Source organism: Thalassophryne amazonica, chromosome 7 (assembly GCF_902500255.1).
Source record: "Thalassophryne amazonica chromosome 7, fThaAma1.1, whole genome shotgun sequence".
Taxonomy (NCBI): Eukaryota; Metazoa; Chordata; class Actinopteri; order Batrachoidiformes; family Batrachoididae; genus Thalassophryne; species Thalassophryne amazonica.
The window spans coordinates 5,029,615-5,052,081 of NC_047109.1; the positions used below are offsets into that span (position 1 = coordinate 5,029,615).

General features: G+C 39.6%; 1 protein-coding gene across 1 annotated transcript in view; it reads left to right on the forward strand.

The window, feature by feature from the left end:
- Positions 1 to 22,467, forward strand: part of LOC117513191 (semaphorin-4B-like) — a 241,963-nt gene that overhangs the window by 199,207 nt on the left and 20,289 nt on the right. Inside the window, exon 8 of the mRNA XM_034173488.1 lies at positions 18,256 to 18,437. Within this exon, the coding sequence (XP_034029379.1) occupies positions 18,256 to 18,437 (182 nt within the window). The remainder of the gene's footprint in view (positions 1 to 18,255; positions 18,438 to 22,467) is intronic.

Here is a 22,467-nt window from a genome sequence, read left to right on the forward strand (position 1 = left end):
TTCACTTTGGAAATGATCTGGTCGTTTCAGCGTGTTGATGGCTGCCTGGAGCGTGGCTCGCTCTCCACCGTTGTGCGGATGTCTTTAAACCGGTTGTACCGCTCCTTAATCTATGTGATGCCCAGAGGATCGTCACCAAAAGCTGTCTGAATAATCCGAATGGTTTCCACCTGGCTGTCACCCAGTTTCTGGCAAAAATTTGATGCAGTCTCGCTGCTCCAGTCGTTCCACCATTTTCCTTGCAAAGAAAATCCGACGAGAGACTCCACCCATTCTCACACAAAGGCTGCTTACAAACAAGACACAATCAACAGGCATGAAAAAAATCATGCATGCGCAGCTACTAGCTCTTAGCTGGTTTAGCATGGCGGCTTCTCCTGTCTCTCCCGCACGTTCTCCCGCACGTTTCTGCTCTGGGTGTGAAATGTTTAGTTATTCCTCGGCCTCCTTTAGCAGTAATGGTACTTGTAATAAGTGTAGCTTATTTGTAGCTTTGGAGGCCAGGCTGGGCGAATTGGAGACTCGGCTCCGCACCTTGGAAAATCCTACAGCTAGCCAGGCCCCTGTAGTCGGTGTGGACCAAGGTAGCTTAGCCGCCGTTAGTTCCCCTTCGGCAGATCCCGAGCAGCCGAGAAAGCAGGCCGACTGGGTGACTGTGAGGAGGAAGCGTAGTCCTAAACAGAAGCCCCGTGTACACCGCCAACCCGTTCACATCTCTAACCATTTTTCCCCACTCGGCAACACACCCGCCGAGGAACAAACTCTGGTTATTGGCGACTCTGTTTTGAGAAATGTGAAGTTAGCGACACCAGCAACCATAGTCAATTGTCTTCCGGGGGCCAGAGCAGGCGACATTGAAGGAAATTTGAAACTGCTGGCTAAGGCTAAGCATAAATTTGGTAAGATTGTAATTCACGTCGGCAGTAATGACACCCGGTTACGCCAATCGGAGGTCACTAAAATTAACATTGAATCGGTGTGTAACTTTGCAAAAACAATGTCGGACTCTGTAGTTTTCTCTGGGCCCCTCCCCAATCGGACCGGGAGTGACATGTTTAGCCACATGTTCTCCCTGAATTGCTGGCTGTCTGAGTGGTGTCCAAAAAATGAGGTGGGCTTCATAGATAATTGGCAAAGCTTCTGGGGAAAACCTGGTCTTGTTAGGAGAGACGGCATCCATCCCACTTTGGATGGAGCAGCTCTCATTTCTAGAAATCTGGCCAATTTTCTTAAATCTTTCAAACCGTGACTATCCAGGGTTGGGACCAGGAAGCAGAGTTGTAGTCTTACACACCTCTCTGAAGCTTCTCTCCCCGTGCCATCCCCTCATTACCCCATCCTCGTAGAGATGGTGCCTGCTCCCAGACCACCAATAACCAGCAAAAATCTATTTAAGCATAAAAATTCAAAAAGAAAAAATAATATAGCACCTTCAACTGCACCACAGACTAAAACAGTTAAATGTGGTGTTGGGGAAAGTGTAGTGACACGGACCCACAACAGGGGACGCAAATGAACGGTCAATAGATGAGCCAAAAGGTAACAATTTAATGTTGTGAATGTGCACAACGATGATACAGACAATCACAGAATCTGACAGCAGTCAATACACCAAGGTGACGTGTGGGCAGGCTCGAGGATAGAAGACGTCTGTCCTGATAAGAGCCGGAACCACACGATTTCCACCGCCACAGAACCCGGTGAATACTGGAGCCGCCAAGTCCCGAATTCCCAGGTGATCACCGTCCCCGACTGTCGGATCTGGTACTGCTGGCGAGGAGCACAAACAGTGAGATGTGGGTGTGTGCACACACCCAGTAACAAAAACAGTCAGAAGGTGGAAAGTCACCTCCACCTCTAATCACACACTCGTGCAGCTCCTGTCTAACCACTTATCTGGTTGGGGGGTGAAGCGAAGCCGTCGCTGATCACACCAAACGCCAATCCCACAGATAAGGAAACACTTATAAGAAAACGGCTGCAAAGAAGTTCATACTGTTAGTCAATGTTTTCAGTTTAGCAGAGAATTACCTTCACAGGTAGATGATATCTCGACAGCGAGGTGGAGATGACATCCGGCTTTTATGGAGTGACGAAATGATGGGTGACAGCTGTCACTCCCGGTTGTGTCTGTGGCGGCAGCGCCCTCTCGTGCCTGAAGCCCGCACTTCAGACAGGGCGCCCTCTGGTGGTGGGCCAGCAGTACCTCCTCTTCTGGCGGCCCACACAACATGTGGTCTATTAAACATTAGGTCTCTCTCTTCTAAGTCCCTGTTAGTAAATGATATAATAATTGATCAACATATTGATTTATTCTGCCTTACAGAAACCTGGTTACAGCAGGATGAATATGTTAGTTTAAATGAGTCAACACCCCCGAGTCACACTAACTGCCAGAACGCTCGTAGCACGGGCCGAGGCGGAGGATTAGCAGCAATCTTCCACTCCAGCTTATTAATTAATCAAAAACCCAGACAGAGCTTTAATTCATTTGAAAGCTTGTCTCTTAGTCTTGCCCATCCAAATTGGAAGTCCCAAAACCCAGTTTTATTTGTTATTATCTATCGTCCACCTGGTCGTTACTGTGAGTTTCTCTGTGAATTTTCGGACCTTTTGTCTGACTTAGTGCTTAGCTCAGATAAGATAATTATAGTGGGCGATTTTAACATCCACACAGATGCTGAGAATGACAGCCTCAACACTGCATTTAATCTGTTGTTAGACTCGATTGGCTTTGCTCAAAATGTAAATGAGTCCACCCACCACTTTAATCATATCTTAGATCTTGTTCTGACTTATGGTATGGAAATTGAAGACTTAACAGTATTCCCTGAAAACCCCCTTCTGTCTGATCATTTCTTAATAACATTTACATTTACTCTGATGGACTACCCAGCAGTGGGGAATAAGTTTCATTACGGTAGAAGTCTTTCAGAAAGCACTGTAACTAGGTTTAAGGATATGATTCCTTCTTTATGTTCTCCAATGCCATATACCAACACAGTGCACAGTAGCTACCTAAACTCTGTGAGTGAGAGAGAGTATCTCGTCAATAGTTTTATATCCTCATTGAGGACAACTTTGGATGCTGTAGCTCCTCTGAAAAAGAGAGCCTTAAATCAGAAGTGCCTGACTCCGTGGTATAACTCACAAACTCGCAGCTTAAAGCAGATAACCCGTAAGTTGGAGAGGAAATGGCATCTCACTAATTTAGAAGATCTTCACTTAGCCTGGAAAAAGAGTCTGTTGCTCTATAAAAAAAAGCCCTCCGTAAAGCTAGGACATCTTACTACTCATCACTAATTGAAGAAAATAAGAACAACCCCAGGTTTCTTTTCAGCACTGTAGCCAGGCTGACAAAGAGTCAGAGCTCTATTGAGCCGAGTATTCCTTTAACTTTAACTAGTAATGACTTCATGACTTTGTTTGCAAATAAAATTTTAACTATTAGAGAAAAAATTACTCATAACCATCCCAAAGACGTATCGTTATCTTTGGCTGCTTTCAGTAATGCTGGTATTTGGTTAGACTCTTTCTCTCCGATTGTTCTGTCTGAGTTACTTTCATAGTTACTTCCTCCAAACCATCAACATGTCTATTAGACCCCATTCCTACCAGGCTGCTCAAGGAAGCCCTACCATTAGTTAATGCTTCGATCTTAAATATGATCAATCTATCTTTGTTAGTTGGCTATGTACCACAGGCTTTTAAGGTGGCAGTAATTAAACCATTACTTAAAAAGCCATCACTTGACCCAGCTATCTTAGCTAATTATAGGCCAATCTCCAACCTTCCTTTTCTCTCAGAAATTCTTGAAAGGGTAGTTGTAAAACAGCTAACTGATCATCTGCAGAGGAATGGTCTATTTGAAGAGTTTCAGTCAGGGTTTAGAATTCATCATAATACAGAAACAGCATTAGTGAAGGTTACAAATGATCTTCTTATGGCCTCAGACAGTGGACTCATCTCTCTGCTCGTCCTGTTAGACCTCAGTGCTGCTTTTGATACTGTTGACCATAAAATTTTATTACAGAGATTAGAGCATGCCATAGGTATTAAAGGCACTGCGCTGCAGTGGTTTGAATCATATTTATCTAATAGATTACAATTTGTTCATGTAAATGGGGAATCTTCTTCACAGACTAAGGTTAATTATGGAGTTCCACAAGGTTCTGTGCTAGGACCAATTTTATTCACTTTATACATGCTTCCCTTAGGCAGTATTATTAGAAAGCATTGCTTAAATTTTCATTGTTACGCAGATGATACTCAGCTTTATCTATCCATGAAGCCAGAGGACACACACCAATTAGTTAAACTGCAGGAATGTCTTACAGACATAAAGACATGGATGACCTCTAATTTCCTGCTTTTAAACTCAAATAAAACTGAAGTTATTGTACTTGGCCCCACAAATCTTAGAAACATGGTGTCTAACCAGATCCTTACTCTGGATGGCATTACCTTGACCTCCAGTAATACTGTGAGAAATCTTGGAGTCATTTTTGATCAGGATATGTCATTCAATGCGCATATTAAACATGTAGGACTGCTTTTTTTGCATTTGCGCAATATCTCTAAAATTAGAAAGGTCTTGTCTCAGAGTGATGCTGAAAAACTAATTCATGCATTTATTTCCTCTAGGCTGGACTACTGTAATTCATTAGTATCAGGTTGTCCTAAAAGTTCCCTGAAAAGCCTTCAGTTCATTCAAAATGCTGCAGCTAGAGTACTGACAGGGACTAGAAGGAGAGAGCATATCTCACCCATATTGGCCTCTCTTCATTGGCTTCCTGTTAATTCTAGAATAGAATTTAAAATTCTTCTTCTTACTTATAAGGTTTCGAATAATCAGGTCCCATCTTATCTTAGGGACCTCATAGTACCATATCACCCCAATAGAGCGCTTCGCTCTCAAACTGCAGGCTTACTTGTAGTTCCTAGGGTTTGTAAGAGTAGAATGGGAGGCAGAGCCTTCAGCTTTCAGGCTCCTCTCCTGTGGAACCAGCTCCCAATTCAGATCAGGGAGACAGACAACCTCTCTACTTTTAAGATTAGGCTTAAAACTTTCCTTTTTGCTAAAGCTTATAGTTAGGGCTGGATCAGGTGACCCTGAACCATCCCTTAGTTATGCTGCTATAGACTTAGACTGCTGGGGGGTTCCCATGATGCACTGAGTGTTTCTTTCTCTTTTTGCTCTGTATGCACCACTCTGCATTTAATCATTAGTGATTGATCTCTGCTCTCTTCCACAGCATGTCTTTTTCCTGGTTCTCTCCCTCAGCCCCAGCCAGTCCCAGCAGAAGACTGCCCCTCCCTGAGCCTGGTTCTGCTGGAGGTTTCTTCCTGTTAAAAGGGAGTTTTTCCTTCCCACTGTAGCCAAGTGCTTGCTCACAGGGGGTTGTTTTGACCGTTGGGGTTTTTCTGTAATTATTGTATGGCTTTTGCCTTACAATATAAAGCGCCTTGGGGCAACTGTTTGTTGTGATTTGGCGCTATATAAATAAAATTGATTCGATTATTATTACTATCATTTTTCTGGGATGTCTGTCTATTGTTGTTATGTCTTTTTTTATGCTTGACTATGGGATCTCTGTGTTTTGTTTCACTGTGAGTCTGATATTTGGGAGGAGGAAGGGTGGGGGTGTCTCAGTTTTTTTATTCTCATTCTCTTGAACCCATGTTAAATTGTAAAGCACAATAAACAAACCTTGATCAAAAACCTTGTTCCAATGAAATACGGGGTTGCACAAGGATCTGTCTTGGGTTTGGTGAAACACATATAAAACAAATACAGTATTTTTATGACAAACGAAAGCTATACGAGTTATCAGTAAAAAACCACATCATGAACCAACAAACCCACTATATGTCTGTTTACACATCTTGAAATTCTGGGACTTGGTTGATTATGTCATCATACAAATCATGTATAAAGTTAAAAATAAACTTTTGCCTCAACATTTCCAGGATCTGTTTAAAATGAGGGAGTTCAGCTATAATTTGAGAGGAACATTAGTATTTGATAAATTAAAGACTCAAACTACCATAAAAAAATCATTGTCCAAAACGTTTGTAAAGCCTAAAATCAAAATTTTAGTCCCTGTATGTTTGTAGTAGACTGGCTCTCGCTGGCCGATGACATCATCATTAAGCGCAGGACGTGATATGCTGGTCTACGTAGGGAGCATTGTGTGTCATTCAGGTTCATTTTGGACGTTACAGTGTTCCCGTCCGCTCCACACAGAAGTAGTAATTTTAACATTATTGTATTTTATTTCTTTGTGGCTGATGGAATAACTTCATCGTCTGCACCCAGAATCATCTGATTTTGGGTGCAAAGACCCAGTGGGAGAGAGGAGATCTGACAGGGCAGCTGTATGACAGAGAGACTTTTCTTTGGCCACGACAAGGAATTAAAGTATTTTTAGATGGTGTTTTAGATCATCAGGACACTTTATGTGGATTGTTTTTCTTCAGGATGCGATGAATCCCACTGAAGCTAACAGGTAAGAATTTATATTTACTCCATGTGTTTTACTCTGCCAATCAATAGACACCATTAATGGACGAATTTCAATTTATCAGTAAATTACAGGAAAGCCTGTAAAAATCCATAAAATAGACGCATCATTGTTTAAGCCGCAGGACTGAAAAAGTGTGAAAGAAACAGCAGTTTTTAACCTGGAAAATACATTATCTAATACAGAGACAAACTGTCACTCCTGTGATTTACTGCTTTTGAAAGGTAATAAGATAAAATGCGTTATCGAATACAGAGACAAACCGTGACTCCTGTGATTTACTGCTTTTGAAAGATAAGATAAAAATGCATTATTGAATACAGAGACAAACCGTGAGTCCTGTGATTTACTGCTTTTGAAAGATAAGATAAAAATGCATTATTGAATACAGAGACAAACCGTGACTCCTGTGATTTGCTGCATTTGAAAGATAACAAAAAATACATTATCAAATACAGAGACAAACCGTGACTCCTGTGATTTGATGCTTTTGAAAGATAATGAGATAAAATACGTTATCGAATACAGAGACAAACCGTGACTCCTGTGATTTGCTGCTTTTGAAAGATAAGATAAAATACGTTATCGAATACAGAGACAAACCGTGACTCCTGTGATTTGATGCTTTTGAAAGATAATGAGATAAAATACGTTATCGAATACAGAGACAAAACGTGACTGCTGTGATTTACTGCTTTTGAAAGATAATGAGAAGATAAAATGCGTTATCTAATACAGAGACAAACCGTGACTCCTGTGATTTGCTACGTTTGAAAGATAATGAGAAGATAAAATACATTATCGAATACAGAGACAAACTGACTCCTGTGATTTGCTGCTTTTGAAAGATAATGAGAAGATAAAATGCGTTATCGACTACAGAGACAAACCGTGACTCCTGCGATTTGCTGCTTTTGAAAGATAAGAAAAAATACGTTATCGAATACAGAGACAAACCGTGACTCCTGCGATTTGCTGCTTTTGAAAGATAATGAGAAGATAAAATGCGTTATCGACTACAGAGACAAACCGTGACTCCTGCGATTTACTGCTTTTGAAAGATAATGAGAAGATAAAATGCGTTATCGAATACAGAGACAAACCGTGACGCCTGCGATTTACTGCTTTTGAAAGATAATGAGAAGATAAAATGCGTTATCTAATACAGAGACAAACCGTGACTCCTGTGATTTGCTACTTTTGAAAGATAATGAGAAGATAAAATACATTATCGAATACAGAGACAAACCGTGACTCCTGTGATTTGCTGCTTTTGAAAGATGATGAGATAAAATACGTTATCGAATACAGAGACAAACCGTGACTGCTGTGATTTACTGCTTTTGAAAGATAATGAGAAGATAAAATGCGTTATCGAATACAGAGACAAACCGTGACTCCTGTGATTTGCTGCTTTTGAAAGATAAGATAAAATACGTTATCTAATACAGAGACAAACCGTGACTCCTGTGATTTACTGCTTTTGAAAGATAATGAGAAGATAAAATGCGTTATCTAATACAGAGACAAACCGTGACTCCTGTGATTTGCTACTTTTGAAAGATAATGCGAAGATAAAATACGTTATCGAATACAGAGACAAACGTGACTCCTGTGATTTGCTGCTTTTGAAAGATGAGAAGATAAAATGCGTTATCGACTACAGAGACAAACCGTGACTCCTGTGATTTGCTGCTTTTGAAAGATAATGAGAAGAAAAAATACGTTATCGAATACAGAGACAAACCGTGACTCCTGTGATTTGCTGCTTTTGAAAGATAATGAGAAGAAAAAATACGTTATCGAATACAGAGACAAACCGTGACTCCTGTGATTTGCTGCTTTTGAAAGATAATAAGAAAAAATACGTTATCGAATACAGAGACAAACCGTGACTCCTGTGATTTGCTGCTTTTGAAAGATAATAAGATAAAATGATTTATCGACTACAGAGACAAACCGTGATTCCTGTGATTTGCTGCTTTTGAAAGATAATGAGAAGATAAAATACGTTATCGACTACAGAGACAAACCGTGACTCCTGTGATTTGCTGCTTTTGAAAGATAATGAGAAGATAAAATACGTTATCGACTACAGAGACAAACCGTGACTCCTGTGATTTGCTGCTTTTGAAAGATGAGATAAAATACGTTATCGAATACAGAGACAAACCGTGACTCCTGTGATTTGCTACTTTTGAAAGATAAGATAAAATACGTTATCGAATACAGAGACAAACCGTGACTCCTGTGATTTGCTGCTTTTGAAAGATAATGAGAAGATAAAATACGTTATCGACTACAGAGACAAACCGTGACTCCTGAGATTTACTGCTTTGGAAAGATAATGAGAAGATAAAATACGTTATCGACTACAGAGACAAACCGTGACTCCTGCGATTTGCTGCTTTTGAAAGATAATAAGATAAAATGCTTTATCTAATACAGAGACAAACCGTGACTCCTGTGATTTGCTACTTTTGAAAGATAATGAGAAGATAAAATACATTATCGAATACAGAGACAAACCGTGACTCCTGTGATTTGCTGCTTTTGAAAGATGATGAGATAAAATACGTTATCGAATACAGAGACAAACCGTGACTGCTGTGATTTACTGCTTTTGAAAGATAATGAGAAGATAAAATGCGTTATCGAATACAGAGACAAACCGTGACTCCTGTGATTTGCTGCTTTTGAAAGATAAGATAAAATACGTTATCTAATACAGAGACAAACCGTGACTCCTGTGATTTACTGCTTTTGAAAGATAATGAGAAGATAAAATGCGTTATCTAATACAGAGACAAACCGTGACTCCTGTGATTTGCTACTTTTGAAAGATAATGCGAAGATAAAATACGTTATCGAATACAGAGACAAACGTGACTCCTGTGATTTGCTGCTTTTGAAAGATAATGAGAAGATAAAATGCGTTATCGACTACAGAGACAAACCGTGACTCCTGTGATTTGCTGCTTTTGAAAGATAATGAGAAGAAAAAATATGTTATCGAATACAGAGACAAACCGTGACTCCTGTGATTTGCTGCTTTTGAAAGATAAGAAAAAATACGTTATCGAATACAGAGACAAACAGTGACTCCTGTGATTTGCTGCTTTTGAAAGATAATAAGAAAAAATACGTTATCGAATACAGAGACAAACCGTGACTCCTGTGATTTGCTGCTTTTGAAAGATAATAAGATAAAATACGTTATCGAATACAGAGACAAACCGTGACTCCTGTGATTTGCTGCTTTTGAAAGATAATGAGAAGATAAAATACATTATTGAATACAGAGACAAACGTGACTCCTGTGATTTACTGCTTTTGAAAGATAATGAGAAGATAAAATACATTATCGAATACAGAGACAAACCGTGACTCCTGTGATTTGCTGCTTTTGAAAGATAATGAGAAGATAAAATGCGTTATCGAATACAGAGACAAACCGTGACTCCTGTGATTTGCTGCTTTTGAAAGATAATGAGAAGATAAAATGCGTTATCGAATACAGAGACAAACCGCGACTCCTGTGATTTGCTGCTTTTGAAAGATAATGATAAGATAAAATGTGTTATCTAATACAGAGACAAACCGTGACTCCTGTGATTTGCTACTTTTGAAAGATAAGATAAAATACGTTATCGAATACAGAGACAAACCGTGACTCCTGTGATTTACTGCTTTTGAAAGATAATGAGAAGATAAAATGCGTTATCGACTAGAGACAAACCGTGACTCCTGTGATTTGCTGCTTTTGAAAGATAATGAGAAGATAAAATGCGTTATCTAATACAGAGACAAACCGTGACTCCTGTGATTTACTGCTTTTGAAAGATAATGAGAAGATAAAATGCGTTATCGAATACAGAGACAAACCGTGACTCCTGTGATTTGCTACTTTTGAAAGATAATGAGAAGATAAAATACATTATCGAATACAGAGACAAACCGTGACTCCTGTGATTTGCTGCTTTTGAAAGATGAGATAAAATACGTTATCGAATACAGAGACAAACCGTGACTGCTGTGATTTACTGCTTTTGAAAGATAATGAGAAGATAAAATGCGTTATCGACTACAGAGACAAACCGTGACTCCTGTGATTTGCTGCTTTTGAAAGATGAGATAAAATACGTTATCTAATACAGAGACAAACCGTGACTCCTGTGATTTACTGCTTTTGAAAGATAATGAGAAGATAAAATGCGTTATCTAATACAGAGACAAACCGTGACTCCTGTGATTTGCTACTTTTGAAAGATAATGCGAAGATAAAATGCGTTATCGAATACAGAGACAAACCGTGACTCCTGTGATTTGCTGCTTTTGAAAGATAATGAGAAGATAAAATGCGTTATCGACTACAGAGACAAACCGTGACTCCTGTGATTTGCTGCTTTTGAAAGATAATGAGAAGAAAAAATACGTTATCGAATACAGAGACAAACCGTGACTCCTGTGATTTGCTGCTTTTGAAAGATAATGAGAAGATAAAATGCGTTATCGACTACAGAGACAAACCGTGACTCCTGTGATTTGCTGCTTTTGAAAGATAATGAGAAGAAAAAATACGTTATCGAATACAGAGACAAACCGTGACTCCTGTGATTTACTGCTTTTGAAAGATAAGATAAAATACGTTATCGACTACAGAGACAAACCGTGACTCCTGTGATTTACTGCTTTTGAAAGATAAGAGGATAAAATGCGTTATCGAATACAGAGACAAACCGTGACTCCTGTGATTTACTGCTTTTGAAAGATAAGAGGATAAAATGCGTTATCGAATACAGAGACAAACCGTGACTCCTGTGATTTACTGCTTTTGAAAGATAATGAGAGGATAAAATGCGTTATCGAATACAGAGACAAACCGTGACTCCTGTGATTTACTGCTTTTGAAAGATAATGAGAAGATAAAATGCGTTATCGAATACAGAGACAAACCGTGACTCCTGTGATTTACTGCTTTTGAAAGATAATGAGAGGATAAAATGCGTTATCGAATACAGAGACAAACCGTGACTCCTGTGATTTACTGCTTTTGAAAGATAATGAGAGGATAAAATGCGTTATCGAATACAGAGACAAACCGTGACTCCTGTGATTTACTGCTTTTGAAAGATAATGAGAAGATAAAATCCGTTATCGAATACAGAGACAAACCGTGACTCCTGTGATTTGCTGCTTTTGAAAGATAAGATAAAATACGTTATCGTATACACAGACAAACCGTGACTGCTGTGATTTACTGCTTTTGAAAGATAATGAGAAGATAAAATGCGTTATCGACTACAGAGACAAACCGTGACTCCTGTGATTTGCTGCTTTTGAAAGATAATAAGATAAAATACGTTATCGAATACAGAGACAAACCGTGACTCCTGCGATTTGCTACTTTTGAAAGATAATGAGAAGATAAAATGCGTTATCGAATACAGAGACAAACCGTGACTCCTGTGATTTGCTGCTTTTGAAAGATAATGAGAAGATAAAATGCGTTATCGAATACAGAGACAAACCGCGACTCCTGTGATTTGCTGCTTTTGAAAGATAATGATAAGATAAAATGTGTTATCTAATACAGAGACAAACCGTGACTCCTGTGATTTGCTACTTTTGAAAGATAAGATAAAATACGTTATCGAATACAGAGACAAACCGTGACTCCTGTGATTTACTGCTTTTGAAAGATAATGAGAAGATAAAATGCGTTATCGACTAGAGACAAACCGTGACTCCTGTGATTTGCTGCTTTTGAAAGATAATGAGAAGATAAAATGCGTTATCTAATACAGAGACAAACCGTGACTCCTGTGATTTACTGCTTTTGAAAGATAATGAGAAGATAAAATGCGTTATCGAATACAGAGACAAACCGTGACTCCTGTGATTTGCTACTTTTGAAAGATAATGAGAAGATAAAATACATTATCGAATACAGAGACAAACCGTGACTCCTGTGATTTGCTGCTTTTGAAAGATGAGATAAAATACGTTATCGAATACAGAGACAAACCGTGACTGCTGTGATTTACTGCTTTTGAAAGATAATGAGAAGATAAAATGCGTTATCGACTACAGAGACAAACCGTGACTCCTGTGATTTGCTGCTTTTGAAAGATAAGATAAAATACGTTATCTAATACAGAGACAAACCGTGACTCCTGTGATTTACTGCTTTTGAAAGATAATGAGAAGATAAAATGCGTTATCTAATACAGAGACAAACCGTGACTCCTGTGATTTGCTACTTTTGAAAGATAATGCGAAGATAAAATGCGTTATCGAATACAGAGACAAACCGTGACTCCTGTGATTTGCTGCTTTTGAAAGATAATGAGAAGATAAAATGCGTTATCGACTACAGAGACAAACCGTGACTCCTGTGATTTGCTGCTTTTGAAAGATAATGAGAAGAAAAAATACGTTATCGAATACAGAGACAAACCGTGACTCCTGTGATTTGCTGCTTTTGAAAGATAATGAGAAGATAAAATGCGTTATCGACTACAGAGACAAACCGTGACTCCTGTGATTTGCTGCTTTTGAAAGATAATGAGAAGAAAAAATACGTTATCGAATACAGAGACAAACCGTGACTCCTGTGATTTACTGCTTTTGAAAGATAAGATAAAATACGTTATCGACTACAGAGACAAACCGTGACTCCTGTGATTTACTGCTTTTGAAAGATAAGAGGATAAAATGCGTTATCGAATACAGAGACAAACCGTGACTCCTGTGATTTACTGCTTTTGAAAGATAAGAGGATAAAATGCGTTATCGAATACAGAGACAAACCGTGACTCCTGTGATTTACTGCTTTTGAAAGATAATGAGAGGATAAAATGCGTTATCGAATACAGAGACAAACCGTGACTCCTGTGATTTACTGCTTTTGAAAGATAATGAGAAGATAAAATGCGTTATCGAATACAGAGACAAACCGTGACTCCTGTGATTTACTGCTTTTGAAAGATAATGAGAGGATAAAATGCGTTATCGAATACAGAGACAAACCGTGACTCCTGTGATTTACTGCTTTTGAAAGATAATGAGAGGATAAAATGCGTTATCGAATACAGAGACAAACCGTGACTCCTGTGATTTACTGCTTTTGAAAGATAATGAGAAGATAAAATCCGTTATCGAATACAGAGACAAACCGTGACTCCTGTGATTTGCTGCTTTTGAAAGATAAGATAAAATACGTTATCGTATACACAGACAAACCGTGACTGCTGTGATTTACTGCTTTTGAAAGATAATGAGAAGATAAAATGCGTTATCGACTACAGAGACAAACCGTGACTCCTGTGATTTGCTGCTTTTGAAAGATAATAAGATAAAATACGTTATCGAATACAGAGACAAACCGTGACTCCTGCGATTTGCTACTTTTGAAAGATAATGAGAAGATAAAATGCGTTATTGAATACAGAGACAAACCGTGACTCCTGCGATTTGCTGCTTTTGAAAGATAATAAGAAAAAATACGTTATCGAATACAGAGACAAACCGTGACGCCTGTGATTTGCTACTTTTGAAAGATAATGAGAAGATAAAATGCGTTATCGAATACAGAGACAAACCGTGACTCCTGTGATTTACTGCTTTTGAAAGATAATGAGAGGATAAAATGCGTTATCGAATACAGAGACAAACCGTGACTCCTGTGATTTACTGCTTTTGAAAGATGAGAAGATAAAATGCGTTATCGAATACAGAGACAAACCGTGACTCCTGTGATTTGCTACTTTTGAAAGATAATGAGAAGATAAAATACGTTATCGACTACAGAGACAAACCGTGACTCCTGTGATTTGCTGCTTTTGAAAGATAAGATAAAATACGTTATCGTATACACAGACAAACCGTGACTGCTGTGATTTACTGCTTTTGAAAGATAATAAGATAAAATACGTTATCGAATACAGAGACAAACCGTGACTCCTGCGATTTGCTGCTTTTGAAAGATAATAAGATAAAATACGTTATCGAATACAGAGACAAACCGTGACTCCTGCGATTTGCTGCTTTTGAAAGATAATGAGAAGATAAAATGCGTTATCGAATACAGAGACAAACCGTGACTCCTGCGATTTGCTGCTTTTGAAAGATAATAAGAAAAAATACGTTATCGAATACAGAGACAAACCGTGACTCCTGCGATTTACTGCTTTTGAAAGATAATGAGAAGATAAAATGCGTTATCGAATACAGAGACAAACCGTGACTCCTGCGATTTGCTTCTTTTGAAAGATAATGAGAAGATAAAATGCGTTATCGAATACAGAGACAAACCGTGACTCCTGCGATTTGCTACTTTTGAAAGATAAGAAAAAATACGTTATCGACTACAGAGACAAACCGTGACTCCTGCGATTTACTGCTTTTGAAAGATAATGAGAAGATAAAATGCGTTATCGAATACAGAGACAAACCGTGACTCCTGCGATTTGCTTCTTTTGAAAGATAATGAGAAGATAAAATGCGTTATCGAATACAGAGACAAACCGTGACTCCTGCGATTTGCTTCTTTTGAAAGATAATGAGAAGATAAAATGCGTTATCGAATACAGAGACAAACCGTGACTCCTGTGATTTGCTACTTTTGAAAGATAATGAGAAGATAAAATACGTTATCGACTACAGAGACAAACCGTGACTCCTGTGATTTGCTGCTTTTGAAAGATAAGATAAAATACGTTATCGTATACACAGACAAACCGTGACTGCTGTGATTTACTGCTTTTGAAAGATAATAAGATAAAATACGTTATCGAATACAGAGACAAACCGTGACTCCTGCGATTTGCTGCTTTTGAAAGATAATAAGATAAAATACGTTATCGAATACAGAGACAAACCGTGACTCCTGTGATTTGCTGCTTTTGAAAGATAATGAGAAGATAAAATGCGTTATCGAATACAGAGACAAACCGTGACTCCTGCGATTTGCTGCTTTTGAAAGATAATAAGAAAAAATACGTTATCGAATACAGAGACAAACCGTGACTCCTGCGATTTACTGCTTTTGAAAGATAATGAGAAGATAAAATGCGTTATCGAATACAGAGACAAACCGTGACTCCTGCGATTTGCTTCTTTTGAAAGATAATGAGAAGATAAATGCGTTATCGAATACAGAGACAAACCGTGACTCCTGCGATTTGCTACTTTTGAAAGATAAGAAAAAATACGTTATCGACTACAGAGACAAACCGTGACTCCTGCGATTTACTGCTTTTGAAAGATAATGAGAAGATAAAATGCGTTATCGAATACAGAGACAAACCGTGACTCCTGCGATTTGCTTCTTTTGAAAGATAATGAGAAGATAAAATGCGTTATCGAATACAGAGACAAACCGTGACTCCTGCGATTTGCTTCTTTTGAAAGATAATGAGAAGATAAAATGCGTTATCGAATACAGAGACAAACCGTGACTCCTGCGATTTGCTTCTTTTGAAAGATAATGAGAAGATAAAATGCGTTATCGAATACAGAGACAAACCGTGACTCCTGCGATTTGCTTCTTTTGAAAGATAATGAGAAGATAAAATGCGTTATCGAATACAGAGACAAACCGTGACTCCTGCGATTTGCTTCTTTTGAAAGATAATGAGAAGATAAAATGCGTTATCGAATACAGAGACAAACCGTGACTCCTGCGATTTGCTTCTTTTGAAAGATAATGAGAAGATAAATGCGTTATCGAATACAGAGACAAACCGTGACTCCTGCGATTTGCTTCTTTTGAAAGATAATGAGAAGATAAAATGCGTTATCGAATACAGAGACAAACCGTGACTCCTGCGATTTGCTTCTTTTGAAAGATAATGAGAAGATAAAATGCGTTATCGAATACAGAGACAAACCGTGACTCCTGCGATTTGCTTCTTTTGAAAGATAATGAGAAGATAAAATGCGTTATCGAATACAGAGACAAACCGTGACTCCTGCGATTTGCTGCTTTTGAAAGATAATAAGAAAAAATACGTTATCGAATACAGAGACAAACCGTGACTCCTGTGATTTGCTGCTTTTGAAAGATAATGAGAAGATAAAATACGTTATCGAATACAGAGACAAACCGTGACTCCTGTGATTTACTGCTTTTGAAAGATAATGAGAAGATAAAATGCGTTATCGAATACAGAGACAAACCGTGACTCCTGCGATTTGCTTCTTTTGAAAGATAATGAGAAGATAAAATGCGTTATCGAATACAGAGACAAACCGTGACTCCTGCGATTTGCTTCTTTTGAAAGATAATGAGAAGATAAAATGCGTTATCGAATACAGAGACAAACCGTGACTCCTGCGATTTGCTTCTTTTGAAAGATAATGAGAAGATAAAATGCGTTATCGAATACAGAGACAAACCGTGACTCCTGCGATTTGCTGCTTTTGAAAGATAATGAGAAGATAAAATGCGTTATCGAATACAGAGACAAACCGTGACTCCTGCGATTTGCTTCTTTTGAAAGATAATGAGAAGATAAAATGCGTTATCGAATACAGAGACAAACCGTGACTCCTGCGATTTGCTGCTTTTGAAAGATAATAAGAAAAAATACGTTATCGAATACAGAGACAAACCGTGACTCCTGTGATTTGCTGCTTTTGAAAGATAATGAGAAGATAAAATACGTTATCGAATACAGAGACAAACCGTGACTCCTGTGATTTACTGCTTTTGAAAGATAATGAGAAGATAAAATGCGTTATCTACGTATGACAGTGTTTGGGGTTTTGTTTTTTATTCATTTAGTTTTCGTGCATTCTTTGTGTTTGTGATCCTGGGAATGTGTGGGTTATGTGAATTTACCCAGCAGCCCCTCTGGCACTTAAACTGTAACTGGTTTGTCAGAAGCCAACAGTGAAATCCATCCAAATCAATACTAAAAGTTATTGATTATTCATTTAGTGGATTAATTGTTATGGTAGCTAACTTTTTGGTTAGCTGTGCCCACCGCTGGCAGTGGGTCACCCTTCTGAGTCTGGTCTGCTTCCTCAGTATGTGTTCTTGCTCTGGGGGTTGGTGAGGTTGGACCTTACCTGTGTGAAGCACGTCGAGTCAGCTTTGTTGGGATTTGGTGATATACAAGTGAAATAAAGTGATGCAGATGTTCTCTTGTGTTAGACTTTGAAAATGTGCATTCAGCAGCTACTTTAATAGGTACACCTGATGAATTGAATCAGCCAGTCACGTGGCAGCATGTACTGCATGCATTTAGTCATCTATATGTGGTTAAGACAACTTGCTGAAGTTCAAACTGAGCATCAGAATGGCGAAGAAAAGGGGATTTACGGGACTTTGAGTGTGGCACAGTGGTTACAGACGGGGTGGTCTGAGGGTTTCAGGAACTGCTGATCTACTGGGATTTTCACCCACAACCATCTCGGGGGTTTACAGAGAATGGTCCAAAAAAGAGAAGATATCCAGAAAGCGGCGGTTGTGTTGATGAAAATGCTTTGTTGAGGTCAGAGGAGAATGAACAGAGTGGTTGAATAGTCAGTATGGACCAACATCTCTGGGGAAGGTTTCCAACACCTTGTTGAATCCTGTGCCATGAAGAATTAAGGTGGTTCTGAAGGCAATAGAGGTCCAACCCGGTACTAGCAAGTGTACCTAATAAAGTGGCCAGTGAGTGTGGATGGGGTTTTGTTTGTGAGCTGAGCTTGTTTTCTTCTCTGTGGTCTTGTGCTTTAGAGTGACACCGGTGGCCAGAGGAGCCTGCAGCGACGGTGGACCACGTTTGTCAAAGCCCAGTTGCTGTGCCAGGCTGACGGTCAGCTGCCCTACAATGTCCTCCAGGACATGGACACTTTGACACCACCAGACGGAGCTCCTGCAGACAGTACTCTCTTTTTTGGCATCTTCACTTCACAGTGGTCAGTAACCTAAACACCTTCTTCTGTGCAGAGTTCCCACAAAAGCCACCATGGACCAATTTGTCCAACTTTCACAAATGCACAATTTTACATCTGTGTAGACTTCAGCTTTACACCCACATGTGGTAAAACAGCCTTTGTTTCTGTATTAGTGACGATGAAGCTGAAAAAGTAGAATAAACTAAAGTTCATGTTCCATTTGGCTCACTGCGTCTCTGCTTCATGTGCAGCTGCTTCCTCCAATAGTCAGCCATGCATCAAAAATACAGTGAGGAAAATAAGTATTTGAACACTCTGCGGTTTTGCAAGTTCTCCCACTTAGAAATCATGGAGGGGTCTGAAATTTTCATCTTAGGTGCATGTCCACTGTGAGAGACATAATCTAAAAAAAAATAAAATTCCGGAAATGTATCACAATGTATGATTTTTTAATAATTTATTTGTATGTTACAGCTGCAAATAAGTATTTGAACACCTGTGAAAAATCAATGTTAATATTTGGTACAGTAGCCTTTGTTTGAAATTAAAAAGGTCAAACATCTTCTGTAGTTTTTCACCAGGTTTTCACACACTGCAGCAGGGATTTTGGTCCACTCCTCCATACAGATCTTCTCCAGATCTTTCAAGTTTGGAGTTTCAGCTCTCTCCAAAGATTTTCTATTGAGTTCAGGTCTGGAGACTGGCCAGGCCACTCCAGGACCTTGAAATGCTTCTTACGGAGCCCCTCCTTAGTTGCCCTGGCTGTGTGTTTGGGGTCATTGTCATGCTGAAGACCCAGCCATGACCCATCTTCAATGCTCTGACTGAGGGAAGGAGGTTGTTTTGCCAAAATCCTGCAATACGTGACCCCATCCATCCTCCCTTCAATACGGTGCAGTCGTCCTGTCCCCTTTGCAGAAGAGCACCCCCAGAGTATGATGTTTCCACCCCCATTCTTCACGGTTGGGATGGTTTTCTTGGGGTTGTTCTCATCCTCTAAACATGGTAAGTGGAGTTGATTCCAAAAAGCTCTATTCTGGTCTCATCTGACCACATGACCTTCTCCCATGCCTCCTGTGGATCATCCAGATGGTCACTGGTGAACTTCAAACGGGCCTGGACCTGGCTTGAGCAGGGGGACCTTGCTGCCCTGCAGGATTTTAAACCATGACAGCATCATGTGTTACTAATGTAATCTTTGTGACTGTGGTCCCAGCTCTCTTCAGGTCATTGACCAGGTCCTCCTGTGTAGTTCTGAGCTTTCTCAGAATCATCCTTACCCCACAAAGTGAGATCTTGCATGGAATCCCAGACCGAGGGAGATTGACAGTCATCTTGTGTTTCTTCCACTTTCTAATAAATAATCATAACAGTTGTTGTCTTCTACCAAGCTGCTTGCCTGTTGTCCTGTAGTCCATCCCAGCCTTGTTTAGGTCTACAGTTTTGTCCCTGGTGTCCTTAGACAGCTCTTTGGTCTTGGCTATGGTGGACAGGTTGGAGTGTGACTGATTGAGTGTGTGAACAGGTGTCTTTTATACAGGTAACAAGTTCAAACAGGTGCAATTAATACAGGTAAAGAGTGCAGAATAAGAGGCTTCTTAAAGAAAAATTAACAGGTCTGTGAGAGACAGAATTCTTGCTGGTTGGTAGATGTTCAAATACTTATTTTCCTCACTGTATATCAGAAACAGCTGATTCAGAAAGAGGCTTTTCACATAAATCAGTGCAGCATTCCTTCATTTTTCAACATGAAACCAGAAATGAAATAAATAAAGTAAAACATCCTGAAAAGCCACTCCTTTCTAATTTGAGCAAGAAATTGGAAAACAAGTTTGTTTGTTTTTTGTTTGTTTTTTATTCTTCATTGTAGTTGTTTGAGGCCGTGCTGGTGGTCCAGTATGCTTTTTTCCAGTGCTGAAGGTTCCCAGTTCACACCCACCCCTGCCACATCACTCTGTGTAATGTGGAGTTGTGTCAGGAAGGGCATCCAGTGTAAAACTTGTGCCAAATTAACAAGCAGATCCACGTTGGATGTGGTGTGGTGGCTCAGAGTGAAAACAAGGGAGCAGCCGAAAAGATTATTATTATTATTTCACTTTGCTTAGGCATAGTTCTTTGATTTCACATCACGGTAATCATAAACATATCTGAGAGCCGTGTGAGGAAAACAGTCGATCAATGACCTATCTTATCAATGATAAGAGAATCCTTTATTGTCCCACAAAGGGGGATTTTGCACTGGCCCCGTTTACATGCACAGAAAAATCCGGTTGCTACCTGATTATTGGCCATTATCTGATTATTAATTGTTCATGTAAACAGCAAAATCCAATATGCTTTATCTGTTACATTATCAGATTGACTCACCTGGATTTATCTCCAGTACTCAGATTCCTTTGGTACATGTAAACCATTAATCAGATTATTCTTCTTCTTATTCTTCTTTTTTTTTTTTACATTTGCATGTATGTAAAAGTCAGTGACACTCACATTTCCAGATGTACAGCGGGACGACCTGTTGTGTCACTGGACCTCGTAACTCCACAACATTAAATGGACTGCATTTATCGAGCACTTTTCCATCTGCATCAGACACTCAAAGCGCTTTACAATAATGCCTCACATTCACACAAACACACTCACACCCCAGTGTCAGGCTGCTGCCATGCAGGGCGCTCACTACACACCCGGAGCAACTGGGGGTTAAGGACCTTGCCCAAAGGCCCTTAGTGTTTTTCCGGTCAGGCTGGGAGTTGAACCGAGGATCCTCTGGTCTCAATGCTTAACCACTAGACCGTCACCTCCGTTACATCAGATCACAAAGTTCAGAGAGTCTGTTGTGTGTTGTTTCAGCATTCTAAAGTGCAACTTTCTTGGTGATCTACAGTATGTGGTTTTTAGAAAAATATATTTAGGTTGAGCGGCGTTTCCTAAAAGCATGACGTCATATTTTGTGTGCGAGGACATCAACTCCATGAACCTCTTTGTTAAGAGAGAAAGAGAGAGTTGGGGGAGCTGTTTTCTCTTTTCTGCACTTTGAAAGAAATCCAACTTATGAACTGAAATCATGAAACCTACCATCCCTGGTTCACCTAAGTGGCTCTACTCTGCGCTTTTCTACTCTCCTATTTTACTCTTCCTTTTTAGATATTTAGATATATCTTTGCAAAGTTCCACCTTAGAATTGGAATATAATATATAAGATATACCTTACTGAATATTCATGTAGCTTAGCTTCATCCTCCTCTCTCCCACCACTTCCCCTGGATCCAGCTGGCACCCCGGGACAGCACTGGTCTTCATAATCAGTTTGTCCAGTCTGCTTCTGTCTGCAGCAGAGATGTTGCTGTCCCAACAAACTACACCGTAGAAAATGTCGATGCCACCACAGTCCTGAAAAAGTCTTCAGGAGTGAACTCCAAAAGACCCGAGTCTCCTCAGCAGGTCCAGCTTGGTCTGACCAGTCCAGTTTATTGTTCAAGTGAACGCCCAGATATTTGTAAGATGACACCATCTCGATGTCCTGTCCCAGGATGTTCACTGGAGCCGCTGTGTCCTGTTTATTCCTGTGGAAATCCACCACCAGCTCTTTAGGTTTACCTGCACTGAGCTGGGGTTTGTTCTGCAGACACCAGTCTAAAAAGTCCTGTGTCAGTTAAGTAAGTCAGTCAAATTTATTTATATAGCACTTTTTCAGATAAAAATCCCAAAGTGCTTCACAGTAAAATAAATAAATAAATTCTGCAGTAATTAAAAACAGCAGAAACATAAAACAAGATAATTCTCTGTACTCTCGTGCACCTCATCTCATCCTCCTCTGAGATGAGGTCCATGGCTGCAGAGTCATCAGAGAACGTCTGTTAGATAGCACTGGGGTGAGTTGTGTGTGAAACCTGCAGTGCAGAGGGTGAAGAGGACCGGAGCCAGGACCAGTCCTTGTGGGGCCCCCTGCTGCAGACAGCCATCTCAGACACACAGTCGCATGTCCTCACATACTGTGGGCAGTTTGAAAGGAAGTCCAGCATCCAGTGTGGCAGATGATGATGATCCC